Raw genomic sequence first — 12,512 nt, 5'->3', positions numbered from 1 at the left:
ACAGACGGGACGAGGCCCAGTTCCGCCATACCGAGGAGCTGGAACGAGCCACTGCTCATCTGGGCCTCGAACATGCCGATGGAGGAGATCACCGCACCGGCCCCCGTCCAGTACTTGAGCCATGGGCCCCCGATAATGCCTGTTAGACACAGAAAATTTACATTTTTCTTTGAAGAATCAAAGTAGGATAATAAACACGTCGTGTTGTAAGTTGCACTAGTTGGATTCAGCCAACTCGATTATAGCACATCTCGAGGTGTTAAAATACTGTTTTGATAATATCATCAAGACGTCTGAGATTTTGGCATGTCTAAGTTGTTGTCATGAACCAGAAAAGAGTTTGTTGTTCGCTATTGTCTTATAGTACGACCTATACATGATAGGGCCATGATGGTTAAAAGTGTAACTTTACATTAATAAAAAGTGTAACTTGCACTTCTATAAAATATGGCAACTAGGTAAAAAAAAGCCCATATCCTAAAAAAAAGGGTAAACATGTACATGGTGCCCTTTTCACTAAATTAAAGTCGCACCTTTCAGAATCGACTTAGACTTTAGAAAATCCCAACCAATTTTGAGGCACAACTCTCCAAAGTGGAATTACATATAAAATTCACTCTTTGCCTTCTTTGCACCCACTCTTTGAAAGTCATGATTTAAAATAATAATAAAATAGTGTTTATGATTTAATGTGCACACTTGAAACATTTGGTGGAACATTATACTATGTGTTTCGAATGAAAAAAAGGCAATCCTAGAATTTGATTAGTGAATACTCGCTCCGTCCCGAATTATTTGTCTAGATACGGATGTATCTAGACGCGTTTTAGTGTTAGATATATCCATATCTAGACAAATCAAAGACAAGTAATTTGGGACGAAGGTAATATAAGTTATTCAGGTACGCACAATATATGTTTTTGCTATGCAAGTGTACATGTTGTATCATGTGAACATCGATGAACTTTTTTTTTCAGAATTCACATGTTTTTGAAGTAAGCAAAGAGAAGAAAATATGTTTTCTTTTTTGCAAAACCATCTGCACAAATCCGGGATGCTGGACATTACTTTGTGTAATATATTATTGCATAAACCCATTTAATATAAAATAGTATAATCACTAAAGTTAAGCTAGAGGCACATCATAAAAGTAGAGTTTCCCTGATTAGCAATTTTAAAAAAAGAAAAACATGTTTCACAAATGGGACGTTTACCCTTGTTTAAGCCCAACAATATCTTTCTTTTGCAGCAACTAAGCCCAACAATACCAACCAAGAAAAATATACAAACTAGCTACAGATTCAAAGGTCATGATTCAAATTTTGAGAGATGTAATTTTATGTTCGATTCTAACCAGCAGGAGGCACACAATCTTGTAAAATTTTCAGTAACACTCCCACAGGGTCGCCATTTGTGGCTGATATTCCCTCATGAGCGTCTTTGTATCCCTTTAAACGTTGATTCACTAATAAAGTTTGGGATCCCTAAAAAAAAGTACAGATTCAAAGGCACACGCAAAGAAAAAAAAAACCCTACAGATACAAAGCAATATGAGCGGCGGCGGTAACTGACGTTAACTGATATAAAGTTATAAACAATCCAAGTAACTGACGTTAACTGATATAAACAATCCATAGGGTAGATGACAACAACAAATGAAGGAAAGGAGAATGAGAACAAACAAGATGACCAAAACCTTGTGTCTCGTAGCACTGTAGCAGTAAGAAGAAACTGATACTAAGTGGCGTTTGTACGTACCTGCGGCATCGGCCAAGTAGCCATTGACCCAGGCATCCGGCGGTGCGTCCCTGGCGCGCCACGGGAAAGCTGGGGGCAACACGCCCACCCGCCAGCGCCAGCGCCCGCGGGAACGTCCGCTCCGGCCGCTCCACCTCGCCGGCCATGGTGCTCGCGCTGTCCCAGTAGTTGAGGTTCCAGAACAGCGTGTTGAAGAAGAGCCTCCAGTCCTTCCTCCCACTCACCTGCGCCGCCCACCGACGCGGCCGCACCTTGGGCACCGCCATCGCCGTCATCAGCACGAATGGGGCCAGCGACACTACCCCCAGCGCCACCGTGCCCCAGCCTACAATGCTCAGGCCAACGTAGTTCACGAAGGAGAGGAACAGCGTCATGCCGATCACCGTGCCCGTGCGCGTCCTGCCGGGCTGCGCGACCGCTGGGGCCACGCCGCCAAGGTAGTCGGCGACGAGGGCCGGGTAGGCGGCGATGTTGATGACGATGCTGAGGTACTTCCACGTGCCGAGGAGGGAGCCGGCGAGCGGGCCAAAGGCGTGGTCGGCCCACCGGACGAAGCCGCCGTTGCCCGGGAACGCGGTGGCGAGCTCGGCGGTGACGAGCGACTCCGGAACGCCCCACGCGAAGGGGAAGATGAGGAAGCCGAGCAGCGTGAACAGCGGGCCCGCCGCGCGGACAGCCTTCTCGGAGCCATACGGGCCGCCTGCCACCTCGAAGTAGATGAGGAAGACGAGCGGAATCAGAGTGATCTTGCGCCGCAGGTGGCCGGACGACGTCGGGTCCGGGCCACCGCCTTGCTGCAGCTGCTGGTCATGTGGTGTGTGCTCTTGCGCGACGGCCCCATGCGGCTGTGGATGTTGTCCTTGTTCCTCACTCTGTGGTGGTTGTCTGTCAGTTAGGATTTCTTGGTTCATGCTGAGCTTACTCGCCAGAGTACGGAGGAACAAGCTTGCGTGCCGATCATTCGTGTGGCCGTTGTGCTATATATATAATTAATCGGTGTGCCTAGGGCACATCTACATATGCTTTAGTTATGACACATCTAAATGAGTGAATTAAGCATAAAAAAATAAAAAAATAAAAAAAATATCTACACGAATCTCAACATAAGATGAATGACATAGAATTTAGATGTGCAATACTTATAGCACATTTAGATGTGCTTTAACAAAACTGATAATTAAATTTGAGACGAAAGAGGAAGCCAGAAAGGGTATGCGCTCATTTTGGTCAGGTTGTGCTAATTGGGTAAGTCCCAACGAATCACCAGCTGACGCCCGAATAGATATGCTTAATTTGCTGCGGGCTGCGAGCTTAGAGCTTAATTAGCTGCCATCACCTTTGTCCGATTGAGCTCTTTTAATTTTGTTTGGTTGCTTTAGCTAACTACTCCACTTGTTTAGGGTGTACTGAAGGCCATTCTGTGCTTGCTGCCATTAATATAATCCTGATCAGCTCGATCGTCACAAGATGAACATGTCGGCAGTGGTAGTTAAATCCATTCTTTTCCTCCACACATATAAACACACTAAAATGTATCCAATGTGCCGATCACTAATTCACTATACAAAATACCACAACTAATCTTGTTTGACATTCAGCAACTAGCCAGCCAACTAATCATGCTATCCCATGCAAAAAAAGCCAATCATGCTATTGAATATCCCTTTTTAGATAATGCTATTGAATCTCTGGGAGGTCGTATTAGAGTGCTGTATTCGTCAAGATCGTCAATGATGACGTTGGTCACGACTTCCGGCAAGGGACCGTTTATCCCATATGCTATTCAATATCATGCCGGACGATATCTAAGGCAATGATCATGAATATAGGCATTACGTCCGTGTCAAGGAGACCGAAACGACTCTGCATCTACTACTATTACTCCACACATCGACCGACTCCTGCCTGCATCTAGAGTATTAAGTTCATCAGAATAGAGTAACGCATTAAGTAAGATGACATGATGTAGCGGGATTAACTCAAGCAATATGATGAAAACCCCATCTTGTTATCCTCGATGGCAACAATACAATACGTGTCCATTCCCCTTCTGTCACTAGGATCGAGCATTGCAAGATTAAACCCAAAGCTAAGCACTTCTCCCATTGCAAGAAAACCAATCTAGTTGGCCAAACCAAATCGATAGTTCGAAGAGACTTGCAAAGATATCAAATCATGCATATAAGAATTCAAATGAGATTCAAATAATATTCATAGATAAGTTGATCATAAATCCACAATTCATCGGATCTCGGCAAACACACTGCAAAAGAGTATTACATCGAATAGATCTCCAAAAACATCGAGGAGAACATGGTATTGGGAATCAAAGAGAGAGAAGAAGCCATCTAGCTACTAGCTATGGATCCGTAGGTCTGAAGTAAACTACTCACGCTTTATCGGAGAGGCAATGATGTTGATGTAGAAGCCCTCCGTGATCAAATCCCCCTCCGGCAGTGTCGTGGAATTGTCACGGCAGATGTCCTAGTGTGAGGACTTCGTCGTGGAGCCATCGCGTTGAGGTTAACTTAAAGGGGTTAATCAGGACAAAGGACACGAGGAGTTTATACTGGTTCGACTCCTTACGATGAAGGTAAAAGTCTAGTCCAGTTTGTAGTTGGTATTGCTAGGGTTTCGATGAGCAGGGAGCGAATACGCTTAACCCATCTCTCGATCTATTGTTTCTTACCCTAAGCCGCCGCTAGGTCGTCCCCTTATATGCACGGTTTGACGCCCTGCGGCCTTTAGAGTCCCGGCCGGCTTATACAACGTATCCGGCTCGGTAACCTTTCTTACATACCTTACAACACAAGCTTTACATACATGGCGGTTTATATCTATGGGCCTTAAGCCGCCTTTCGGGTTTAGGCCCTTTACTAAGCCTACTTATGAACCGCCATACGATCTTGGGCTTCATTGTGATGAATAGTCATAGGAATGACCCGGCCCCTCCCGGGCGGGTCATACCTAATAGTTATATCCCCAACATTAGGCCCCAGATTGATTTTGAACTTGTTCATGTCAATCTCCAAGACCTAGAAAAATCCTTCCATATCCGCTGCAAAAACTTTGTAACCCGCCGTGACGTCATCTCCAAGAATTTCGGAAACCTGCTACGACGTCATCTTCAACGGATCTTTATCTTAATGTCCTCCTGAAAATCGAGGAGGCTGGCGTCCAATTAGCTGGATAACTATCATTCGGCCTCCTCGTCTTTTGCGCCTGCCTGTTTTCCTGTCTCCTTATAAACAGGACCATAAGGTCATCTCGCATTCTTCTCCTTCTCCTTTCTTCCTCCTCACAGCGCATCGTCCCGCACGAGTTGCCGCCGTCAACCTCTGTCCTCGTCCTCGACTCCGGCCACTGCATCACCCTGAGTGGACCAGAGAACTGCGGCGCCATTCCGCTGTTATAACAGCACCAGTAAGCCTTCCTTTTTTGTCACCAATCCGCCATTAGGGTTTGTCGCCGTTCAACGGTATTCATCCGCGTTCGTCACCGTCCTTCTCTTTCTTTGTTTAGATCCAAAAACCATAGGAATTTTGCGCGGTAGTAGTTTTAGCACTTGCTTTAATACTAGATTAAATCCCCACCGCGACAGATTTCCTCTAGGGCTCCTCTTTTTTTCCACTGCCACCTTTTGTAGATGAATTTATTTCCTTTTTCTAAACAGCGGTAGATCCAAATTTGTAACCTCCTATCCGCAGAACTGGTTTGTCCCAATACTTAGTCAATTTTGCTTTCGACAACTCTTGAATATCTTAGTCATGGCGGCTTACCCTGCCAGCCTATCTTTTCTTCATATATCATTAGCCCTTGCGGATTGGAATTCTTATACTCCTTCATAATATGACAATCCTTCCATAGGTGCCCAGACGGTCTTTCCTTCGTACCATGTTTTGGGCAAGGCTGATTTAACATATGTTCAAGATTTATACCGGATCCTCCAGCCCGTGGGGGCGGTTTACCCTTGCGACGCTGACCACTATTCTGAGCATTGGTGTTAGCCACAAAATCAAAATTATTGTCAGCCTTGCGCTTACCATTGCCTCCCGAGTTATGCTGCTGCCCCTTGGCGTTGCTGCTCTTCCTTCCCTTCCCTGGCTTGTCATCATCAGACTCGGGGTCCTTGGTACTATTAGAATCAACATACTTAACGAGAGCCGCCATGAGCGTCCCCATGTCATTGCAATGGCATTTGAGCCGCCCTAGCTTCTGCTTTAAGGGCATGAAACGACAATTGTTCTCCAACATCAACACCGCTGAGTCGGCATTGATGCGATCCGACGAGTGCAAGATTATTGAGACCTGGAGCACCGAATGGGTTGTTGACTCACCTTATTCTTGAACACAGGAGGCCAGATCCATAATTGACATGGGCTGTTTGCATGTGTCTTTGAAGTTCTGGATGAACCGGGCCTTTAACTCGGCCCATGACCCGATGGAGTTGGCAGGGAGTCCCTTCAACCAAGTGCGGGTCGTCCCTTCTAGGATCAGGGGGAAATATTTAGCACATGTAGCCTTGCTGACATCCAGTAACTCCATGGCCATCTCATAACTATCAATCCATGCCTCCGGACTTAAACCAGCTGTATAATTAGGCACCTTGTGAGGGCCTTTAAAATCCTTGGGCAAGCGCTCATTACGCAGATCCGGCACCAAACATGGCACGCCCAGGTTTCTAAAGGTCATAGCTGGCTCCACAGAGGTGGTTGGACGAACCGGAGTCGGTTGACGAGCCGCATACTGAGCCACCAGCTCGGCCTCTCGACGAGCTCTTCCTTGATCCACCACATTCTGAGCATCAGCGCCACCACCCGCCGGGTTATGCCCGCGCGGTGGGTTATGGTTCCGTCCACTGCTTGACATCACCGGCTCATCAAGATGTCTGCTGTAACTTTAGCTCGGGCGAGGGGTGGAATGAATCCTATCCCGACTGTAAGAATAGGCCTGCTACTGAGTTAATGCTGTCTAGAGAAGCTCTCTGGCCCTCCGTGTCTCAACCGCTGTCGGCGAATCACCATCAACTGGGATCGCCTCCAATCGTGACGCCGCAACGATCATGTTATCCAAGGGGTTAGAATAATGACCCGGTGACGTCGGCACGTGCTGCGGCGGGTTGTTCTGACGAGGCGGGTCCATTGTGGGCGGCTGAACCGGCATACCAGTCCCAGGTACTTCGACCTAGTTTGCGACTGTCGGGTTACTATTTCCTGCTCCTGGCGTGTTAAAGAGATTCCTCGCCTCATAAACTGAAGGCAGACGAGTCTGATGCCTCCTCCTCATAACTTCATTGGAAGCGTTCTGATCTAACATGAGCCGGAAAGATTGTGACTGAATCCGCTGAGCCTGAGCATCCAAAGCGGTCCGCTCTTCAGCCATCCTGGCGCCTTTTGTGTTTAGCTCTTCCTTGGCCTGCGCTATCTCATCACGCAGTTTTGTGATCGCCGCATTGTGCTGATCTTGATCCGCCGGGTTAACCACCATTGTTAATAGTGTTGTTAGTTTATCCAGTAGATCAGTTAAAGCTTGAGCTGGCGGGCGCTCAGGGCCTCCTGCCCCGGCAGCCGCTACCGTTCCTGAACCGGAAATCAACTCTGTCGCGGTAGATGAATGCTGCACGGGCTGTGTACCGGCCATGAAGATTGCAACCCGATTCGGCGGCTCACAGGGGTCCGGAATACTGTCGCCATCGGAGCAGCCCCCAAGCCGGCCATCTGGCAGTTGATACAAAGACTTTGTCTCACCGGTGGATGACTCGCCATCAGAATAAACGACAGTCTCATCACCAGATGCTGGCTTGTCCTCAGATTGCACTCCATGGATAAATCCCACGAAGGCATGATTCATGGCAGGCCGAACCCGGGTGGGTCTCGCACGCTGAGCCGTCTCGACGATGTCGGTGTAGATGTCCGGCTCAGGGCCCGGTTCGCCGATCTTGCCGATGAAGACGTGGATTCCCTCGAAGGGGACCTGGTACCCATACTCAATTGAGCCAGCCTTGGGGCCCCAGCCCGCGTCGTCTATGTAGAGCTTGCCGCGGCGACTCTTGGTCATCCGGCCCACAACGTATGCCTTGATCACTTCAAAGCGGCCCTTTAAGAACTCGAAACCATCGTGCGATAGCCCCACGGCGGACGCCAACTTTCGTGGAATTGTCACGGCAGATGTCCTAGTGTGAGGACTTAGTCGTGGAGCCACCGCGTTGAGGTTAACTTAAAGGGGTTAATCAGGACAAAGGACATGAGGAGTTTATACTGGTTCGGCCCCTTACGATGAAGGTAAAAGCCTAGTCTAGTTTGTAGTTGGTATTGCTAGGGTTTCGATGAGTAGGGAGCGAATACGCTTAACCCGTCTCTCGATCTGTTGTTTCTTACCCTAAGCCACCTCTAGGTCGTCCCCTTATATACACGGTCTGACGCCCTGTGGCCTTTAGAGTCCCGGCCGGCTTATACAACGTATCCGGCTCAGTAACCTTTCTTACATACCTTACAACACAAGCTTTACATACATGGCGGTTTATATCTATGGGCCTTAAGCCGCTTTTCAGGTCTAGGACCTTTACTAAGCCTACTTATGAACCTCCATACGATCTTGGGCTTCATTGTGATGAATAGTCATAGGAATGACCCTACCCCTCCCGGGCGGGTCATACCTAATAGTTATATCCCCAACATTAGGCCCCAGATTGATTTTGAACTTGTTCATGTCAATCTCCAAGACCTAGAAAAATCCTTCCATATCCGCTGCAAAAACTTTGTAACCCGCCGTGACGTCATCTCCAAGAATTTCAGAAACCTGCTACGACGTCATCTTCAATGGATCTTTATCTTAATGTCTTCCCGAAAATCGAGGAGGCTGGCATCCAATTAGCTGGATAACTATCATTCGGCCTCCTCGTCTCTTGCGCCTGCCTGTTTTCCTGCCTCCTTATAAACAGGACCATAAGGTCATCTCGCATTCTTCTCCTTCTCCTTTCGTCCTCCTCATAGCGCATCGTCCCGCACGAACGTTGCCGCCGTCAACCTCCGTCCTCGTCCTCGACTCCGGCCACTGCATCACCCTGAGTGGACTAGAGAACTGTGGCGCCATTCCGCTGTTATAACAGCACCAGTAAGCCTTCCCATTTTCGTCACCAATCTGCCATTAGGGTTTGTCGCTGTTCATCGATATTCATCCGCGTTCGTCACCGTCCTTCTCTTTCTTTGTTTAGATCCAAAAACCATAGGAATTTTGCGCGGTAGTAGTTTTAGCACTTGCTTTAATACTAGATTAAATCCCCACCGCGACAGATTTCCTCTAGGGCTCCTCTTTTTTTCCAGTGCCACCTTTTGTAGATGAATTTATTTCCTTTTTCTAAATAGCGGTAGATCCAAATTTGTAACCTCCTATCCGCAGAACTGGTTTGTCCCAGTACTTAGTCAATTTTGCTTTCTACAACTCTTGAATATCTTAGTCATGGCGGCTTCCCCTGCCAGCCTATCTTTTCTTCATATATCATTAGCCCTTGCTTAAGCCGCGATTATAAACATGCACTGTAATTGTTAACTTGCAATCCCATCAACTGATTTGAACCGGCCAGTTATTTCTTTTTAGACTGTCCTTTCACCATGCCGTCGAAGACGATGAACACTTGCAACTGGGTTCCTTCCACAGTCACCGAGAGTACTTTGAAGGATTTTGTCACTATGGGATTCTTACCAGAGAAAAGTGTCATGCATTATCGTGCTCCTGACCCGGAGGCTCAGTTGGTGGCGGCTACGTAATCCCGAATTGGACGGTACCTTACTTGGCTTATATGACCCAGGGCGAGTTACCTGAGGATGAAACCTTAGCCAGGTAGATAACCCGGCGGTCTAAGTCAATGACAATTGTTAATGGAGAGCTACATCATTGTAGTGCCACAGGGGCGTTTCAACGTTGTGTTTCTCCAGAAAAGGGTTGTGAGATCTTACGAGAGATTCATGAAGGAGATTGTGGTCATCATGCCGGTTCAAAATACCTCATGGCCAAAGCTTTCCGTCATGGGTTTTATTGGTTAACAGCTCATGCTGATGCAGAGGACCTCGTCAGGGAAGGGGTCAGGAATAGCCAAATCCTCCTCGGTAGGCAACTTGACGAACGGGTTATGCAGAACATCAAGAAAAACATTAGGCGGCACCGATTTACGTTGAGAACCCAACCGGCTTAAAGAGACCGCCGCTTCATTTTTCCTCCGATCCACGTGCTCCACCGATAAGCCGCCATGAGTGGATCCTTTAAATCCCAAGTACCAGAGACCTGTTGAGCCACCAAGTCTGAGTCACCGAAGCACCTCACCTGGCTTAAGTTCATTTCCTTAGCAATCCGAAGACCGTGGAGCAAGGCCTCATACTCAGCTGCATAATACAAGGAAATATCAACCGGAGAACATAACAGAATTTATCACCTCGAGGGGAGGCAAGAATAACTCCAGCCCCGAGCCCTCCAATTGCCTGGACCCATCAAAGTGAATAATCCAATACGTGTTATCTGGCTTTTCCTCAGGCATCTGCAGCTCTGTCCAATCATTGATGAAGTCCACCAGCGCCTGAGACTGGATGGCCGTGCGAGGCACATATTTTAACCCATGAGGCCCAAGCTCAATAGCCCACTTAGCAACCCGGCCAGTTCCTTCTCTGTTTTGGATGATGTCTCCCAAAGGAGCAGAACTGACCACAGTGATGGGATGACCCATAAAATAATGTTTAAGCTTCCGGCTGGCCAAGAACATCCCATATACAAGCTTCTGCCAGTGCGGATATCTCTGCTTGGACTCAATAAGCACCTCGCTGATATAGTAAACCAGCCTTTGAACTGGATATTCCTTGTCTGCTTCCTTTCTTTCTACCACAATAGCAACATTGACAGCCCGGCTGTTAGCAGCCACATATAACAACAAAGCACTACTAGGGAAAAGCCTATACACAGAATCTTACCAGCAGCGCGCTTTAAAATAAGGCGCTGCTGCTACCTAGTAGTAGCGCTCGCGCACAAACCTCGCTGCTGAAATGAATGTATCAGTAGCGCACCCACTCTAAGACGCGCTACTGCTATAATTGCCACGACGCCGCCGCGAGGCTAGTAGCGCGTGTACAGTCTAGAGTAGTAGCGCGTGTACAGACCGTGCTACTACTAACAATTAACTGTAGCGCCTTATTGGTAGCGCGGCTGCCCGCGCTGCTAATAGCCCCAAAACTCGCGCTACTACTAGGGTTTTCCCTAGTAGTGAAGGCTCCTTATCAACAGGGGCTGCAAGCATGGGTGGCTCAGCAAGCTGCTTCTTCAAATTCTCAAACGCTGTATTAGCAGCATCACTCCAGACGAAGTTATCTGTCTTTTTCATCATCTGATATTGCGTGAAAGTTGAAAAGGTTTGAGAACGTCAAAAGTATGAAACAATTGCTTGGCTTGTCATCGGGGTTGTGCATGATTTGAATATTTTGTGTGGTGAAGATGGAGCATAGCCAGACCATATGATTTTGTAGGGATAACTTTCTTTGGCCATGTTATTTTGAAAAGACATGATTGCTTTATTAGTAGGCTTGAAGTATTATTGTTTTTATGTCAAATGATAGACTATTGCTTTGAATCACTCGTATCTTAATATTCATGCCATGATTAGATATGTGATCTAGATTATGCTAGGTAGCATTCCACATCTATAATTTTTGATTGTTCCATGCCAATATTCTACAACTTTCATATACTTTTGGAAACTTTTTATACTATTTTTGGGACTAACATATTGATCCAGTGCCCAGCGCCAGTTCCTGTTTGTTCCATGTTTTTTGTTTCGTAGTAAATCCATATCAAACGGAGTCCAAACGGGATAAAAACCGCTGGAGATTTTTTTGGAATATATGTGATTTTTGGGAAGAAAAATCAACGCGAGACGATGCCCGAGGGGGGCACGAGGCAGGGGGCGCGCCCCAGGGGGCAGGCGCGCCCTGGGCCCTCGTGGCCACCCCGTAAGGCGGTTGATGCCCTTCTTTCGCCGCAGGTAAGATAATATCCGGATAGAGATCGTGTTAAAATTTCAGCCCAATCGGAGTTACGGATCTCCGGAAATATAAGAAACAGTGAAAGGGTAGAATATGAGAACGCAGAAACAGAGAGAGACAGAGAGACAAATCCAATCTCGGAGGGGATCTCGCCCGTCCCATGCCATGGAGACCATGGACCATAGGGGAAACCCTTCTCCCATCTAGGGAGGAGATCAAGCAAGAAGAAGAAGGAGGGGGGCTCTCCCCCCTCGCTTTCGGTGGCACCGGAGTGCCACCGGGAGCCATCATCATCACCGCAATCTTCACCAACAACTTCACCGCCATCATCACCAACTCTTCCCCCCTCTATGCAGTGGTGTAACCTCTCTCTTACCCGCTGTAATCTCTACTTAAACATGGTGCTCAACGCTATATATTATTTCCCAATGATGTATGGCTATCCTATGATGTTTGAGTAGATTCGTTTTGTCCTATGGGTTATTTGATGATCAAGATTGGTTTGAGTTGCATGTTTTATTATTAGTGATGTCCTATGGTGCTATCCGTGTCGCGCAAGCATGAGGGATCCCCGCTGTAGGGTGTTGCAATACGTTCATGATTCGCTTATAGTGGGTTGCGTGAGTGACTGAAACACAAAACCGAGTAAGGGAGTTGTTGCGTATGGGATAAAGCAGACTTGATGCTTTAATGCTATGGTTGGGTTTTACCTTAATAATCTTTAGTAGTTGC

General features: G+C 47.3%; 1 protein-coding gene across 1 annotated transcript; it reads right to left on the bottom strand.

Moving 5' to 3' along the window:
• Nucleotides 1-1,846: 1,846 nt before the first annotated feature.
• Nucleotides 1,847-2,701, bottom strand: LOC125530862 (probable polyamine transporter At3g13620; the record flags this gene model as incomplete). Its single annotated transcript, XM_048695278.1, is given in 1 exon segment — nucleotides 1,847-2,701. A coding segment is annotated over 1 exon segment (823 nt), but the record flags the coding sequence as incomplete, so codon positions are not given.
• Between the last annotated feature and the right edge of the window lie 9,811 nt (nucleotides 2,702-12,512).

Source organism: Triticum urartu, unplaced genomic scaffold (assembly GCF_003073215.2).
Source record: "Triticum urartu cultivar G1812 unplaced genomic scaffold, Tu2.1 TuUngrouped_contig_6610, whole genome shotgun sequence".
NCBI lineage: Eukaryota > Viridiplantae > Streptophyta > Magnoliopsida > Poales > Poaceae > Triticum > Triticum urartu.
This window is presented reverse-complemented; position numbering and strand designations above follow the sequence as displayed.